We start from the raw sequence: 17281 nt of genomic DNA, 5'->3' as shown, positions 1-17281 counted from the left end.
TTTGCTCTCTAACCTCGAACTTAACTAATATAATAAGTTATTTTTTTTCTTTGTTATATTTTTCTAAGAAAAAATTATTTGAAAAATTTTTGTTCTGTTGTAAATTGTTTTATTGGTCCTAAATGATGATGCAATCTAAAACTTATTACAGTAAAACCTCGACTAATATTTAATGCACACAAATTAATTGCGTTTAGTCTACTTGGCTTTATATTTATACCAAGGGCGGTAGAATCCAAGAGGATCAGGTGCATAGCTTGATTCATGACGTCAACGCTGAATAACAATTAAAACCCAAATATACTGAGTATAATAATAAATATACTGAGATATATCGAGGTTTTACTGTATTACTTATTACGTAAAGTTACATGGAATTGAATTGCCACCAAAAGGTAAGTTATAACCATTCCTGAAATCTAAAATTTACATCATTAAACAAACAAAAAAATCTTATTATTATTATTTATTACTCACAGATGCAAGAAGAGGTGTACCAACAGTAAACATATTCGAAGCTTTTATTAAAGGTTTATGAGTTATAAACGAATTTATCGTTATTAACACCTTAAAAAAAATAAATTATTTAATTCGTAGTTACTAAAAATACTTTTTACCTCGCCGGCCTCAATTTGAGTTAATTTAGATATTGGATATTGATAAAGAAACGATAAAACATCGTTTTCCTACAACAAAATTATATCATCAACCTAATTTGTACCGATTAGGTTATTTACCACGTTGTAAAGTTTTGTAATCACAAAAACGATTTGATACATCGGTCCACAACATATAATGAACATTACGATTACATAAACGATATCTAACTTATCAAAAGTATCGTAATTAAATACGTTATACATAACGAGCACATAAATATAAGTAGTACAAATAGCGATGCTGAATAAAACTCCTATTAAAATCACAATATTCGATACAAAAACGTAAATTTCTAAACTTTCAATTGCAAATAAATGGAGTTTTTGGGCCTTTTTTAACACATCAATTAAATTAGTTCCGTTTAATAAATCATATTGAAGTTTTTGTTTCAAATTATTATTATTTCTTTTAAAAATGATGTAATGAATAAATAAATCTACCGCAGTCGACGCTGCGATTATCATATATCCAAGAACAACAATCGATTTTTTATAATTTCCCAACGAACACTGAAAAACCACAGCAATTAAAGCGGTTAAAATATTTCCATAAATTAATCGTTTCAAATTAGATAAATTTTTTTGATCGAAAACGTCTATTACACCAAACTCAACACCATTACACATTAAATACGCCAAACCCTTATAATATCTCGTCCTCTTTTTAATACAAAAAATTAAGCTGTGTTGTATAATCAACAAACACACTAAAGATACTGTCCAATCGGCTATTGAAGTAACACTTTCCATTAAATTGTTATGATCGAATTGTAAATAAATCATTAATTCAGCTGTTTGATAAGTGTAAAATAATTGTAGGAATATTGACCATAAAATTCTTATCATCGAAACTTTTATAATCACTTTTTTGTTGATGTGTTCACATTGAAAGTTGAAACAATGCAAACCAAAAAATGACCCAAATAGAGATATCGGGTTTAAACAACAGAAAAGACATTGTTTGTTGTTGGCCATTTCTAAACGAAGTGAATGAAGATTGAAATCAAAATATGGTGTGTTCTATCATTAGTGGTTTCATTACTTTAATAGAATATACTTGATTGAATATTTCTGGTATAATAAACGTAGGATTTAACATTTAATAATGTTATGTTTATCCAGTGAACCTCTCTCAGTATTTTTCATAAAAAATTAATGTATTTTTCTGACAAGTCATCCAGATCCTTTGGGGAGATAAACTGCGACTCAAAAATCGAGAATCTGATACGATTAACAGCAGGGCAGTGGCATAAAATATGCTCAACCATCTCCTCATCCTCCACACATAGTTGGCATTCAACATCGCCGGCTAGGCCCTAGATGTGTCTTTAATCGACAGTGCCCAGTAAAGACACCCATTAGAACTTTAATGTTGCTATGAGCAAGTCCTAAAATATGCTCTCTCTTCAGCCCACAGTCTAATCCTATGTTGGGCCATCGCAAATGATATACCAATTGCTGACTTTGGCCCCACAAACGCTGTAGCGCTGTCCTCTCATGCTAGCTCATCCCGCTTCATTATCAGCAATCCCAGAGTGACCTGGGACCCAGATCAGAAAAGCTCTGTTATCACAACTCAGTGTGTTTAATCTTCACAGGTTCTTCAGAGCTTTCTCAAGAAGGATTCTAGCACCCATGTCAATAGGTTGCTTAATTCGAAGTGTCTGGCAGTATACTCCTGCTCCTTATAGTGTCTTCTGCAGCCCATTGGTAGAACATATCGGAGCAGTTTTGAGCATACTGCTTAATTCTGGAAGGTTGTGCTTATTTTTTATACGAACAGGTTATGCTTCGTCGAATAGACGACGGCACTATTAAAAGAGGTCATACAGATGATTTATGCACCAAGACCAACACCTTTGAAAATCAATTGTATTTAATTAATTATTTATTTAACTAGAAGAAAAACAAAAATGGATCATTTTTATTTGTAAAGTAACGTATTAACTTAAAAGTAAACACATTCTCGTGAGACCCAAGTTACAGTATATGCAAAGCTCTATTTTGTGCTCACCACGCAGATTTTTATGACATTTTGCACAGAATAATTTCATCATTAGGGCACAAATAGCGCAAATCTTTTTTTTTAGGATTTTGAACTTGTTTAGTCTAATCATCATCAATGGGCATCATTTTCAATATTACTTCGCCCCGACTTGGGCAATAATCATATATTTCAAGTCTATCTGTTAATTGACTTTTGACAAGAACAATTTAGTCCTTCTTATTCATTTTCTTGATAGTGCTACTTTGGTGCGCATTATATTTTCCAGTTCTATAAATCAAACTTAAAACTAAGAAACAACAACACAATTACATCAAATAACGCATCTCGGAAATTCCAAAGATACGCAAAAGCTACGTTTCGACGACGCACAATTAAAAAAATCATACTTACGAGATGCGTTATATATACGACGAGAGCACAAAACAAGCAAGAACAAGAATTATTTCCAACAAGTTTTGAATCCGTCCAGGGTTAAATGTCAAAAATGACAATTAAGTTATCAAAACACATCAGGTCACCATGGTAACCAAAAAATTTTTAAGATTTTTCATTTCAAAGTTAAATAAGAAACGTTATGAGACGAATTTTTACAAATATCAAACATTATTTTATGTTTTATAATAAATTATTTATTAAAATCATGAATTAAACAAAGGTTAAACGTTAAACGCATCCTTCACCACCATTTTGATTAATTTATATAAACCTTGTAAAATTGAAATAAGAAGAGTTTTATGACTTCAAAATTCGATTTTTTCGTCAATTTATAATAAAAACCGTTTTAAATAAACAGCTTCATTTATAATAATTGGTTATTTTCGAATTACAAATTACAGCGATCTGTTTTAGTGACCATCCTATGTCTGATTATTACATATCTGTCACGTGACCAAAATCGACTTTTCTGTGTGTAGAGATTTTGAGCCACGAGGTTTGAAGAATTTTTAACCATAGAAAATAGTGCACGTAATTACGTTACGGTGCAAAATTGAAGATGCCGTCAAGCAATCCTCTACCGCCCAAAGAAAACGCATTGTTCAAACGAATTTTGGTACGTAACTTTTCTATTATTATGGATTTTTCATTCGGCATTCGCTCTATCTTGCTTTATACGAAATTAAACGTGAAATAATTATTAAATTTTCGTTCGATTTAAACATTCGTTTCGTTACCCGCTTGCACCCGCTTAAATTTATGACTATTCACTTTAACCTTTAAGTTGAGGTTATGTTTGATTTCCTGTTTTATTTTTTAGAAATGTTACGAGCACAAACAGTATAAAAACGGTTTGAAATTTGCCAAACAAATTCTATCAAACCCGAAATTCACGGAACATGGAGGTAATTATTATATTAATTACACAGGGTCGCTGATATGTATGGTTATCTCCTCAAGTAAGATAGCTAGCGAAAAATGTTAAGATACAAAGTTTTAGTGTTTTTTTAAATCTATTACAATAAAGGCAAATTAAGTATACAGGGTCAGTCAAAAAGTTATGATGAAACAAGGTTATGTTTTCTTTAATGGGACATCTTGTATATTATTCCATATTTCAGTTCTGAATTCTAAACAAAATTCATGTAGTAAATCATAAACCTAAACTTATTCGTTTTCCAGATATTGAACTTTTAAAAATTTACGAATTTATCTAATTAGTAGTGATGGAACTGATAGTGATTTTGCGAAAAGCCAGATACCAGATATTCAGCATCCCCTTAGATAGCCGGTTATCCATATCTATCTGGCCATTGTGGTTATAATTTCTGGTGCATTTCTGAAGTGATACCCTATATTGCCACATTATTGTGATATTTAAATAAAAATGAAATTAATAAGGTAATGTCAACTTATTTGGATCCAAGATACAAAATGAACTTTTTTGATGCTGATTTAACTAACAAAGCAACTCTAAAAAGAGGATACTGTAATTAATAATTGGCGATATGTCCACACGAAATGAATTTTATAGCGAATTTTGAAAGTTATGGATGAAAATTGCAACATTGAAAATTTTATCAATACTTCAAATATTGTTTTCTCAAAAACGAAAAGTTATTTTTCAAAACGGGTTGGTTTATTGGAAAGAGGACACTTTTATTAACATTTTGGTAAATGTTCAAACTAATATTCCAAGAAATGGATTTTATACGAATTTTTAAATCTTAAACGGCGAAAATTGCTAAATTCGAAAAAATTGTCGATCATTTCAAAAATTTATTTCTCAAGAACTGAAAGTGATTTTTCAAAATGGCTTTTTGCATTAAAAAGAGGATACTTTAATTAATAATTGGTGATATTTCCACAAGGATCCTTCAAGAAATTAATTTTATAACAAATTTTGAAAATTAACGATGAAAATTGCAACATCGAAAATTTTATCAAAACTTCAAATATTGTTTTCTCAAAAACGAAAAGTTATTTTTCAAAACGGGTTGATTCGTTGGAAAGAGGACACTTTTATTAACACTTTGATAAGTTTTCAAACTCATATTCGAAGAAATGGATTTTATACGAATTTTTAAAACTTATTTGGCGAAAATTGCAAAATTCGAAAAAATTGTCGATCATTTGAAAAATTTATTTCTCAAGAACTCTAAGTGATTTTTCAAAACGGCTTTTTGCATTAAAAAGAGGATACTTTAATTAATAACTGATGATATTTCCACAAGGATCCTTCAAGAAATTAATTTTATAGCGAATTTTGAAAATTATCGATGAAAATTGCAACATCGAAAATTTTATCAAAACTTCAAATATTGTTTTCTCAAAAACTAAAAGTTATTTTTCAAAACGTGTTGGTTCATTGGAAAGAGGACACTTTTATTAACACTGGGAAATTTTCATACTCATATTCCAAGAAATGGATTTTATACGAATTTTTAAAACTTAATTGGCGAAAATTGCAAAATTCGAAAAAATTGTCGATCGTTTCAATAATTTATTTCTCAAGAACTGAAAGTGTTTTTTCAAAACCGCTTTTTGCATTAAAAAGAGGATACTTTAATTAATAACTGCTGATATTTCCACAAGGATCCTTCAAGAAATGAATTTTATAGCGAATTTTGAAAATTATCGATGAAAATTGCAGCATCGAAAATTTTATCAAAACTTCAAATATTGTTTTCTCAAAAACGAAAAGTTATTTTTCAAAACGGGTTGATTTATTGGAAAGAGGACACTTCTATTAACACTTTGGGAAATTTTCATACTCATATTCCAAGAAATGGATTTTATACGAATTTTTAAAACTTAATTGGCGAAAATTGCTAAATTCGGAAAAATTTACTATCATTTCGCAAATTTATTTCTCAACAACTGAAAGTGATTTTTCAAAGCGGCTTTTTGCATTAAAAAGAGGATACTTTAATTAATAATTGGTGATATAAAAAAAGACTTATTGGGGTAGAACTTGATTATTATCTGCAGTGTCCATAGATAAGGGATAGTAATATAGATTTGCCACTTAACTACATAGAACTGAACTGCCATAAGCGCCATCTGTTGAGGTGTTCGTCTCTAAGGGAAACTTTTAGCGGGTATTTATTGTATTCTAAATTTTTTTGGAATTCCATTTTTTTACAGAAAAGACATTAAATTACTAATGATAATATGTATTTCAATGTCTTTTGTGTGATACAACTAAAAATACGAAGACGAGGAATATAATACTTATTTCCTTATCTTGTAAATGTTATAAAAAAGTTTGGTGTATAGATAATCGACTCTGCATTCTTGAAGTACTTGCAAAACTGCCATCAATTCAATTTAAATTAAATTTTATAAATACTTCTAAATATCCATCTTGGGTAAATACCCCCGGGTATATATCCAGAGTATTTTCCCTTGAAAATAAATACTCGGGTATTTAACAACACTAAAATACATACAATTTAATGGCAAATGTAGAGTTGGTACACTGGCAGGTTTTAAGTATGCATTTGTTGCTGTATCACTGCTGTGGAAATGGCTATGTCAAATTCAAATGTCAAATGTATACATATACGTGTATGTGTGCGTGTTTTCAAGACTTCAGCGACATCTAGTGAATTATTCTCCTTAAAAATACGACGGTTTTGTTTTGCCTATATTGGTGCCCACACCATGGCAGTGTCCAACACTATTTTTGTATTTTTGACATGTGTTATGTCACTGCGTTGCTATGGAGATGAAAAACTTTCCAAGGTAACTTGATAAATTATGGTCATAAACGACTAAAATACAGTGTGTTATTAATTATCGTACCCGACAAAGTATGCAACCAATATCACAGATTGGTATTGCAACGCGACGAAAGTTCCTAAAAACGATGGCGACAATTTTTTAACTTTAAAAGCCGTTTAAAATATATTTAGATATAAGTATTTTAACAATTAAAAAATATTTTAAATATAAAAAAAGGTCTAACTTTCTGTCCTTTTATTTGAAATAATTTTTATTGTATCCACATATTGAAATTAATGTTGAAAGTAGCCAAAAACAATCACACAATCAGACAATCACAACAATAACGCATATCCAAGCTACCACTACATATTCAGATATGCAGCCAATATTACACAAGTCACGTGGGTTACGATAATTAATTAACACAGTGTATTTTTGTGTAATTTATAAGAGTAATTTTCAAAGTTTGATATCTCGAAAACGGTTAAGGTTGGGTTTAAGATGCGCTACATGAGTTTTGTTTAAAATTTCGAGATGAACCGAAATATGAAATAATACACATGATGTTCCATTAAAGAAAACATAACTTTGTTTCGTCATAAGTTTTTGACTGACCCTGTATACTTAATCTATCTTTATTCTAATAGATTTTAAAAAACACTAAAACTTAACATTTTTCGCTAGCTATCTTACTTTAGTTTAGGAGATAACCGACCGTTTCCATAGATATCAGCGACCCTATATTAAGAATTAATATTTTATTAGAGAAGTTGTAATGTTTTAGAAACGCTTGCTATGAAAGGTTTAACACTGAATTGTTTGGGCCGTAAGGATGAAGCGTATGAGTATGTACGACGAGGTCTTCGAAACGATCTTAAATCGCACGTATGTTGGCACGTTTATGGTCTGTTACAACGTTCCGATAAAAAATACGATGAAGCGATTAAATGTTACCGAAATGCTTTAAAATGGGAAAAAGATAATATACAAATCCTTCGAGATTTATCACTATTGCAAATTCAAATGAGGGATCTCGAGGGATACAGGGTAAGCAACTAAATTAAAATTTATTTATTCTTATAAAAAATTGTGAATTAGGAAACCAGATATCAACTATTAATGTTAAGACCGACTCAAAGAGCATCGTGGATAGGTTATGCAATGTCATTTCATTTATTAGAGGAGTATAAAAACGCGCTGAGTATTCTTGGAACGTTTTTAGATCAACAACAAAAAGGGACAAACTTTGATTACGAGCACAGTGAACTTCTTCTTTATCAAAACCTAGTCATTCAAGAATCGGGTGATTTAATGCAAGCGTTCGCGCATCTTGCGTCAAATCAGGACCAAATCGTCGATAAGCTAACATTAAACGAGAATTTAGCCGATCTTAATCTCAGATTGGCTAATTTCGAAAAAGCTGAAGAGCTTTATGAGCAACTAATCAAAAGAAATCCAGAAAATACGTTTTATTATCGGCGACTAATCGAAGCGAAACAACTCAAAAACACCGAAGATATCCTCGATTTGTATAAATGTTTATCGGAGGTGTATCCACGAGCGATGCCTCCACAACGTTTACCGTTAACAATCGCGAATGAGACGCATTTTAAACGATTGGTTGATCGGTACTTAAGGAAGGGGTTAAGAAAAGGAATTCCACCTTTATTTGTTGATATGTGCTCGCTTTACCAGGATAAATGGAAAGCGGAAGTGATCGAAGAACTTATGTTGCAATACGTAGCGACTTTAAAATCAAGCGGGAAGTTTCCTCCGACACCGGAAACAACGACTAATAATGGTCCTCGTGAGCCGGCTTCCGCTTTACTTTGGGTTTATTATTATTTAGCGCAACATTACGATCATTTAAAAGACACCAAAAAGGCGTTACAATATATCGACGCAGCTATTGAACACACACCCACGTTAATCGAACTTTATGTTACCAAAGGAAGGATTTATAAGGTAAAAAAATTATTTGTACAGTGTATTCCGGATATAACGAACGGAAAAAATCAAATTTATTTAAATTAAATTGATAATAATCATTATTAAATTGAATGAAATTAAATAATTTGGGAAGAAATCAGTAAGAATATATATTTAGGAAAAATTCAAGAATCATTATGTGGCTTAAAAATCGACGATTTTTTTTAATCGATGTGAAATGACCCAAAAAACACGTTAAAAATAAAAAGAAAGTGCGGAAAAGTGTAGAACATACCGAAAAATCACATTAAAGTTCGATGTGACGTCACAAGCAATGTTAACCATGCGACACACTACCACTACATTATCACTTTATATTTAGTGATAGTGAAAACCTTTAGTGATAATCAGGGCACGGAACTTTTGTAACAAAACGATACGATTTCCCCCCTCCACTCGTTCTCAGAAAATCTTGATTAAAAGAACAGCATACTGTTCAGTGGGAAATTAAAATTTCAAGTTAGAAAAAAATTGTGTTAACAAAAATTGTTCCTGAAACAATTCTAAACAAACTTTGTCAACATTTTTTTTTGATTTAATCAATAATTAAGGAGATAACCTCAAAATAATAATTTTTCCGTTTTTACACATAATTACACTTAGATGCTTAATTAATAGAGATGTAAACATTTTTTACTAAGATAATTGATTCAAAATCGAAATTGAAACAAATTTTATTTAAAACATTTTTTGATAAAAACAATAATTATTGAGATAATTAATTTTGATAGCATACTATTCAGAGGGAAATTAAAATTTCAAGTTAGCAAAAAATTATATTAACAAACACTGTTCCTGAAGTAATTCTAAACAAATATTGTTAATAAAAATTTTTGATTTGATCAATAATTAAGAACAATCTAAAAAAAATTTATATATTCTTTTTATGGAGAAAATCGTTTTAGAATTTAATTTAGAACAACTTTTGTATGAAATTTTCTGCTGAGAACGAGTGGAAGGGGGAAATCGTATCGTTACAAAAGTTCCGTGCCCTAGTGATAATTAACATTTTTCAGTAACATAACACTGCTTCTTGAATAATAAAAGTAAGACTATACATATGAGCTGAAGCAGTATAAAGCCGACGTTACACGTCGCAATTGACTGCTATGGCGGCAACTACGGAGGAGCACCACACCCCTCCGTAGTTACTGCCATAGCAGTCGATTGCGACGTGTAACGTCGGCTTAAGGAAATGTATTTAAAATAAACCATATTACCAAATAGATTAGTCTGCTGTTGACACCAAGAAGTCGTGATTCATTTCGCTAGATTGGCTTAATGACATCATTTAATTACATCGCCTATACACCAAGAAGCATTTTGATCAACAAACTAGTTGATAACTAATATCGGACATAAAATATAAATTCATAATATGTATTTAGTTAAAGATCACGTTTCACTAAAAGTTTTGTGATAGTGCATTTCAGTAATAATGGATGTTGTATTTTAACTACCACCGAATAGACAGTGGTAGTGCAAAAATGGCCAACCCTGTTTTATAGCCACGCACAAAATCAATCTGATAAACTTAAAAATAAAGTTATTTTCACTAAAGTAGGTGAGATTACAACGCATATTTTCGGATGAAATACCCTTGACTACCTTGACTATACCTCGACTACCCTTGACTGACTACCTGTCGTTAGATAGACTGTATGTCAATAGACTCTGTATTAATACTAGAACTAACACTATACCGAAAACTAAAAACATTCGGATTTAGCCACACATCTCTAAAGACGGCTAAACCCGAATGATTCTAGGTCTTGTGTTAGTTTTAGTGATAGTGCTAGTGTAACATTAGAACTAACACTAGAACTAGAAAGTATCAGGTTTAAAAACCCGAATGTTTCTAGTTCTAGATCTAGTGTTAGTTCTAGTTTTAGTGCAATAAAAATATGCAACATAGTGATATCTTATGCTAACTAGCGCTTTGACAAGTGTATTAGAAATAAGATTTCTTTACGCTCAGACACCTCAGGCACGGTAAGATTGGAACGGTGGATACAAAAGAATCGCAAAAGGTTACACTAAGGTTGCAGAGACAGATAGACTTAGCTCGTCAGCTAAATCAGACCACCCTGCCTGGACCCTCTTGTAGTAGTATTGATCCTCAACCTCAGATAACTTTTGAAGTTGATAAATGATAAGTATGATTCCGACTTTCAGTCCGCACACTCTTTGTCGTCTCAATCAGGTTGTTCAAAAACTTCACAGATGCCAGTGTCACTTCCTGCAACTTTTGACAAGTTGACAAGTGACCGATTTGGTGTGTCTGACAGAGCATCTGCTATTACTTCTATCGTACTCAAAGACATTGGCACGTTTTTCTTGTAGTGCACTTCAAGATTATGCTATGTATTTACTCCTTCTACGATTTTTCGTATATCCCGTCAATTTCTGTTCAAATTCTTAAACTTTGAATGCGATTCGCGAACGGAAGATATTGTCCGATTGAAAAAATTTTTTTCTCTGAATTTGTGTTAACGAGTAGCAAATTTTCCGCCCTATTACAATTCGATTCGGAAACTTTTCTGTTTTTCACTCCGGTCTATTACACACACCAAACACCGAAAGAAAATAAATTTTACTTTCCATAGCACGGATACATTTCACCTAGTGGACACGGTCCTGAGAGAAAGCTCTCGGATATATCAATAGACCCTGTGTTAATAGAGTGTGTATTAATTGATACAAAAATTCACAACGACTGAAATGTCTTTATATACCATCTACATGCCCAACCTAACATTTGGGGATTTCGCACTAATTTAAATATTAATTAACTTAACTCAAAGTCGAATTTGTACACAAAATTCTGAAATAAATCTATAAATTAGGTGACGTTTTCAGAGGGGGTTAGGGCATTAGGTATAGATTTTGGGTTATCTTTAGTTTATAGATGGTAAACAACGACATTTTAAGAAAGAACCGTAACGAAATGCGAAAATACAGCATGTTAATTAATTATCGTATCCGACGTCATCATTGCAAGTATGCAACCAATGTCACAATACAATACGCATCATACGTAAGTCGCGTATTGAAATAAAAATACTGTGATATTGGTTGCATACTTGCAATGATGACGTCGGGTATTATAATTAATTAACACACTGCATATGGTTAGCACGGTCTATGACATCACAAAAAGTGAGGTCGCGTCGAATCTTTAAAGTGATTTTCCGTCGATTAAAAAAATTGTCGATCAAAATTATACCTACATTTAATTCAACAATAACCACAAAATAAAGTTAACAAGTTATTTAAAAAATTTGGTAATTTTGGTTTGAATTAGAAGATTTTCAAACATCCTTTCAATAAAAATTCCGAAGTTGCCACATTTTCATCACAGTTTATTTAGTCTTGTGGAAGATTCACTTCGATTCATTTCAATACAAGGTTTAGAAATAAACTGTATAAGTGTCATGTCGTCGTCTTCATCAAAGATCTCTACTTTATTGTTAACTTTTCTGATACAATTTTTTTATAGACAAATTTATTTAGATTATGTTAAGTAGAGACATTTTCAGGACTATTATTTTTGTTCGTTATAACCGGCTTACACTGTACGTGTATACATTAAAGATTAATTTAATTAATTTGATTAATAAACAGCATGCCGGAGATCCATTAGAAGCTTATAAATGGTTAGATGAGGCTCAAGGTTTAGACACAGCGGATAGATACATTAACTCAAAATGTGCGAAATACATGTTACGAGCTAATAAAGTAAAAGAGGCGGAAGATACGTGCGCGAAATTTACTAGGGAAGGTGTTTCCGCGATGGAAAACCTCAACGAGATGCAATGCATGTGGTTTCAAACGGAATGTGCCCTCGCTTATCAACGCGACGGGAAATACGGGGACTCTTTGAAAAAGTGTCACGAAATAGATAGAGTATTAAAAGACTAACTAAATTGTTATTGTTTAATTAATTAATGTTTTTTGTAGCATTTTTCTGAAATTATTGAAGATCAATTCGATTTTCATACATATTGTATGAGAAAAATGACGTTAAGGTCGTACGTTGGTTTGTTAAGGCTCGAAGATGTTCTTAGAGGGCATCAATTTTATTTCAAAGCGGCCAGATGCGCAATTGAGGTTTATTTACATTTGTTTGATGAACCTTTAAAAGATGAATGTGCAGACCAAGAATTAAATACAGGTAAAAAGCAACCTCAATATACTTAGTGATATACAGGGTGTTTCATAATATTATTCATTTTCGAGATACAGGGTGTTGAAATTTAATTAAAGAAATCGTTTTTTGCAAATATCTCCAGAACCGTTTATCGTACAGAAAATAGCGTTTGTAAGAATTTGTTACTCATAATAAGCTAAGTTTTGTGCAAGAAATTTTTTTTTAAAGTCACGTTTGTTCTCGTGCTCTGTCCTTTTTAGATGATTTATAGCGTTTGACGGCGTCATTTTAATTCGTGAGTTCTTTGAGTCAGATGCAATTTGACAGAATTGAGGTTAAGGAGGCCCTGATGGGCGTCAGGGTTACAGACAGTATTAGTATCGATCCTTTCTTGATTCCTTTAACTATTTTATTTAATGCTTCATTAATAATAGGTGTCTTTCCTTCATTGTGGAAGCGGGCTTTTCTTCTTCCTACTTTTAAATAGGGGCCCTGGTGTTATATCTGATTACCGCCCCATATCTATTTTGCCAGCATTTGGGAAAGTGTTTGAGAAAGTAGTTTATGCACGTCTATTCTTTACCCTTAACCGCTTCCCTACCAGAATTAAATTTTATAAAACGTCATTTATCACCCAGCGGTATTTTTAAGTCTCACTATTCTAATAATAATCACATTAGCTTTGATTAGCTCAACGTATGTATATTTTGTGAGACTTAAGTACCGCTGGTAGACAAAGGGTTAAGTCTAAAATCAATTGTAGACAACTTGCTTGGATATACCCAGTATATCTTATCTTCTCTGGATGATTCTTGTCAGGTTGATTCAGTTTATACGAATTTTAATAAAGCTTTCAACCGAGTGGATCACAACTTACTTCTGTTTAAACTAATGCAGTTTGGTGTTACTTTTGGCTTACTAATAGCTTGCTTCCTATCTGAAGGAGAGATGCCAGATTGTTTCGGTTAATGGTTTTTTTCTAATCCTGTGTCGGTCCCTTCTGGTGTTCCACAGGGTAGCCATCTTGGGCCCTCTACTGTTTAATATTTATGTTAAGGACATATTTGACGTCGTTAATTATGCCCAAATGTATGCTGACGATTTAAAACTCTTTCTCCGCATCTCCTCACCTCTTGGTTGTTCTAGACTGCAATCTGACTTAAACAATCTACAGCTGGTATGATATTTGTTGAGCCAAATTTCTCAGAAAACCACTACATCAGATTCTTGGAATCTATAACATCGGAAGTCATTGGCGGCGCCATGCCAAGTGGGTGTTTATACTTGCAATGAGCGCTTATTTGTCGTGAATGGTTTAAAGGTACGCCACTGCTTGTAAATATCAAGCCGTGATTAACCGTTGCTTTCTGAGAATAGAACGTAAATTCCTTTCTGGGAATTTTGGCTCAACAAATATCGTACCGACTGTACAGGGTGTCCAGATTTCGATGGGTTTGCAGGGTATCTCAGTTATTATGACAGATAGAAAGTTGCGGCTTTCGCGAACCTGAGCTACTTTTTTGTGAAACCTACAATGGCGCAAACCAAATTTTCATAGCCCTCTTCGTTTTTGATATACAGGGAGTGTTTCAAAATTTACGATTTTCAGACAACTCCTGTATCTCGGCTATCCGGAAACTTAGTAAAAAAGTAAAAACGGATTCTAATAAATTTTTCCACGTGGAATCAAATGGTGCACGTAGAATTTTTCTAGTTATCACGGGATTTGAGTTATAAACACAACTCAAATACTGAATACTCAACTTCTAAAATACTTAACTCTTTATAACTCAAAAACCGTGATGAGTAGAAAAATTCTACGTGCTCCATTGGATTCTACGTGAAAAAATCTATTAGAACCCGTTTTTACGTTTCCAGATAGTCGATATACAGGAGGTGTCTGTATATCAAAAACGAAGAGGACTATGAAAGTTTGGTTTGCGCCATTGTAAGTTTCACAAAAAAGTAGCTCAGGTTCGCGAAAGCCGCAACTTTCTATCTTTCATAATAACTGAGATACCCTGCAAACCCATCGAAATTTGGACACCTTGTACATGCTTTTTGCTTAAATAATCGCTTTTCATTAAACTTATCAAAGTGTAATATTATTTCCTTGTCTAGGAGGATGAACACAATCCATTACAATTATAGCGTCGTTGGTGAGAGGTTGCAACGTGTCTTATTTATTAGAGATTTGGGTGTTACATTTGATTATAAATTATTATTTGATAAACATATTGATACTGTTGTCTCCAAAGCCTGGTGTATGTTAGGATTTATTATGAGATCCACGGTAGCTTTTTGTAACATTGATGCAATTAGAAATCTCTATTTTGCCTATGTCTACAGCACACTTAACTTTTGCAGCGTCGTTTGGAATCCTCAATATCTTTGTTTTAAAATTGACTTTCTATTTATGACACCTACACCTAGTCAAAACTCTCCTTTATTGAGAATGGCAAGATCAGCAAATCATGTTAACATAGATCTGTTTCAGCATTCTTTCTATGCATTTCAAAAACTGCTTTCTGCTTTAGTTGGTGTGTTGCCTCGAGCGTTCATTTGATATTTGTTTTGTGATATATTTATATCACCTAGACTTAGTTTTAATTTTTTTGCTTTTGATTCACTTTTGTACCATTAATATTAATTCATTATTATTATTGTGAACTGTAATTTTATTTTGTATACAATTGGTTGTTTGTGGTACAGTGTTATTGGGTTCGACTTGTTTTTATACCCACATGAGATAAATAAATAAATAATTGGTGAAGATTTTGATGGGGTAGTGGTTGTTTTTCTCCCCAACTTCTACGCCACTGGAAAAAATATGGTACCCATTTGAACCGTCAATGTTTTCTACACAGAAAAGGTAGTGTAGGTTATGAGCTCTAAAGTTGACCGTTTTCTAGAAAAATAGAACATCCTGAAGTCCTGCGCATATATTATGAAACACCCTGTAGAATAATAAAATATAGAATACAACTTGTGTTACTCTCCAAGTTGCTCTATTCCATACTACATGATCTAAAACTTGAAGTAATAAATCTGATAGAGTCTGGAGTATTTATTTTGGATTTTAGCCAATATTTTATATTTAATGAATTAATTTTTATATTTAGAAAACTTAGCACCATCCGAATTAAAAAAGCTTCGTAATAAACAGCGTAAAGCTAAGAAAAAAGCCGAACAAGAAAGCGCCCAAGCTGCTCAATTACAAGTTAAAAGAGATCAACATCACAAATCAAAACAACAAGGGGATGTTGAAGCTGATACGCCTTTATTGGATGAGCTTATTCCTGAGAAATTAGCCAAAGTATTTTATCCAAATCAAATTATAAATTAAATCAATTTAATTTAATTTTTTTTTAGGTTGAGGAACCTTTAGAACAAGCTGTTAAGTTTCTTCAACCATTACAAACTTTAGCCAAGGATAATATAGAAACTCATTTAATGGCTTTTGAGGTTTATTATAGAAAAAGTATTAATTTTTAATTATAAAATTATTTTTTTGATGAAAATTATTTTTGTAGAAAAAGATTTATTGATGCTTCAATCGATTAAAAGAGCATTCAAATTAAATCCAAACAACCCGAAACTTCATTCGTGTCTAATTAGATTTTATCTGATTATGGAACAAAATAAAAAGACGTGGGATGAAGTTGTCTCATCAGTTATTTTCCAAGAATCGGAACATTTTTATCGCGGAAAAGACGCGAAACAACTCAATAAAGAATTTATGGATTCAAATTCAAATAGTTTACCAGCTACATTTGAAGCTTGTAAAATAATGTATTTATTGGATGGTAAAACATCGAACATCGCTTTAAAATTTATTACCGATTTAGATACTAATAAATACACTGATATAAGTATAGAAGTAAGTTGGGTTATTTTAAAAATGCTTGGTTTATTTAAATTTTAAATTAAATTTCATTTAAATTTGTTTTTTAGATTTGTACTGATATTTTAAATTCTTTAAAACGAGGAGATTTCGGTAGATGTGACGATGAAGTGGAAAGCTACATCGAAAAGTGCCATAAAATGTTTCCTTACAGTGTGGTGTTTCGGCCCCCGGGCGAATCGACTTCTTCACCTGGAGTTACGGAAAAGATTTTGTTGTCGACTTCGACTGAAGAAATAAACGCGAACGCAACCTGTTGACAAATTCTCGCGTGCAAAAACAAACACGTTCTTTATGACATTGTAATTTTATAATTTGCCATAAAGGAAGAAAAAGGTGTTAATTTTTTTTTCTCCTCAGTTTTGTTTTCTTTAATTATTTTCTTCCAAGTGACAACAACAAATTAT

General features: G+C 32.0%; 2 protein-coding genes across 4 annotated transcripts; one reads left to right on the top strand and one right to left on the bottom strand.

Annotated features, from left to right (window-relative positions):
- Window positions 1-23: 23 nt before the first annotated feature.
- LOC111423748 (uncharacterized) lies at window positions 24-3202 on the bottom strand. Of its 2 annotated transcripts, none has more exons than XR_011641837.1 (4): window positions 3058-3202; window positions 618-686; window positions 478-567; window positions 24-419 (listed from the first exon to the last, which is right to left on the bottom strand). XR_011641837.1 is itself a non-coding variant. In XM_023057069.2 (4 exons), the coding sequence occupies exons 1-4, from the start codon at window positions 1632-1634 to the stop codon at window positions 351-353; spliced, it is 1125 nt and encodes a 374-aa protein (XP_022912837.2). In that variant the 5' UTR covers window positions 1635-2494; the 3' UTR covers window positions 24-350. The 2 variants fall into 2 exon arrangements, 1 of the variants encoding a protein (XP_022912837.2); XM_023057069.2 differs by lacking the exon at window positions 3058-3202 and adding an exon at window positions 738-2494.
- A 361-nt stretch (window positions 3203-3563) lies between these two features.
- On the top strand, window positions 3564-17212 carry LOC111423690 (N-alpha-acetyltransferase 15/16). Of its 2 annotated transcripts, XM_023056973.2 has the most exons (10): window positions 3564-3718; window positions 3923-4007; window positions 7616-7878; window positions 7930-8796; window positions 12445-12726; window positions 12781-12994; window positions 16093-16286; window positions 16343-16451; window positions 16504-16850; window positions 16925-17212. In XM_023056973.2, the coding sequence occupies exons 1-10, from the start codon at window positions 3662-3664 to the stop codon at window positions 17132-17134; spliced, it is 2628 nt and encodes an 875-aa protein (XP_022912741.1). In that variant the 5' UTR covers window positions 3564-3661; the 3' UTR covers window positions 17135-17212. The 2 variants fall into 2 exon arrangements, with proteins under 2 accessions (XP_022912741.1, XP_071055801.1); XM_071199700.1 differs by lacking the exon at window positions 3564-3718 and having other exon boundaries at window positions 3931-4007; window positions 7602-7878.
- Window positions 17213-17281: the final 69 nt, after the last annotated feature.

This window comes from Onthophagus taurus, chromosome 11, assembly GCF_036711975.1.
Source record: "Onthophagus taurus isolate NC chromosome 11, IU_Otau_3.0, whole genome shotgun sequence".
Lineage (NCBI taxonomy): Eukaryota > Metazoa > Arthropoda > Insecta > Coleoptera > Scarabaeidae > Onthophagus > Onthophagus taurus.
The sequence above is the reverse complement of the archived record's forward strand: the minus strand, read 5'-3'. Positions and strand labels throughout refer to the sequence as shown.

Excerpts from the sequence above, each read along its gene's own strand:
- LOC111423748 (XM_023057069.2), bottom strand. The coding sequence starts at position 1,634 with ATGGCCAACAACAAACAATGTCTTTTCTGTTGTTTAAACCCGATATCT. Across the intron at positions 568-617 it reads CTCAAATTGAGGCCGGCGAG|GTGTTAATAACGATAAATTC; the intron begins GTAAAAAGTATT and ends ATTTTTTTTAAG. Across the intron at positions 420-477 it reads GTACACCTCTTCTTGCATCT|ATTTCAGGAATGGTTATAAC; the intron begins GTGAGTAATAAA and ends TGTAAATTTTAG.
- LOC111423690 (XM_023056973.2), top strand. The coding sequence starts at position 3,662 with ATGCCGTCAAGCAATCCTCTACCGCCCAAAGAAAACGCATTGTTCAAA. Across the intron at positions 8,797-12,444 it reads CCAAAGGAAGGATTTATAAG|CATGCCGGAGATCCATTAGA; the intron begins GTAAAAAAATTA and ends ATTAATAAACAG. Across the intron at positions 16,287-16,342 it reads TTCCTGAGAAATTAGCCAAA|GTTGAGGAACCTTTAGAACA; the intron begins GTATTTTATCCA and ends ATTTTTTTTTAG.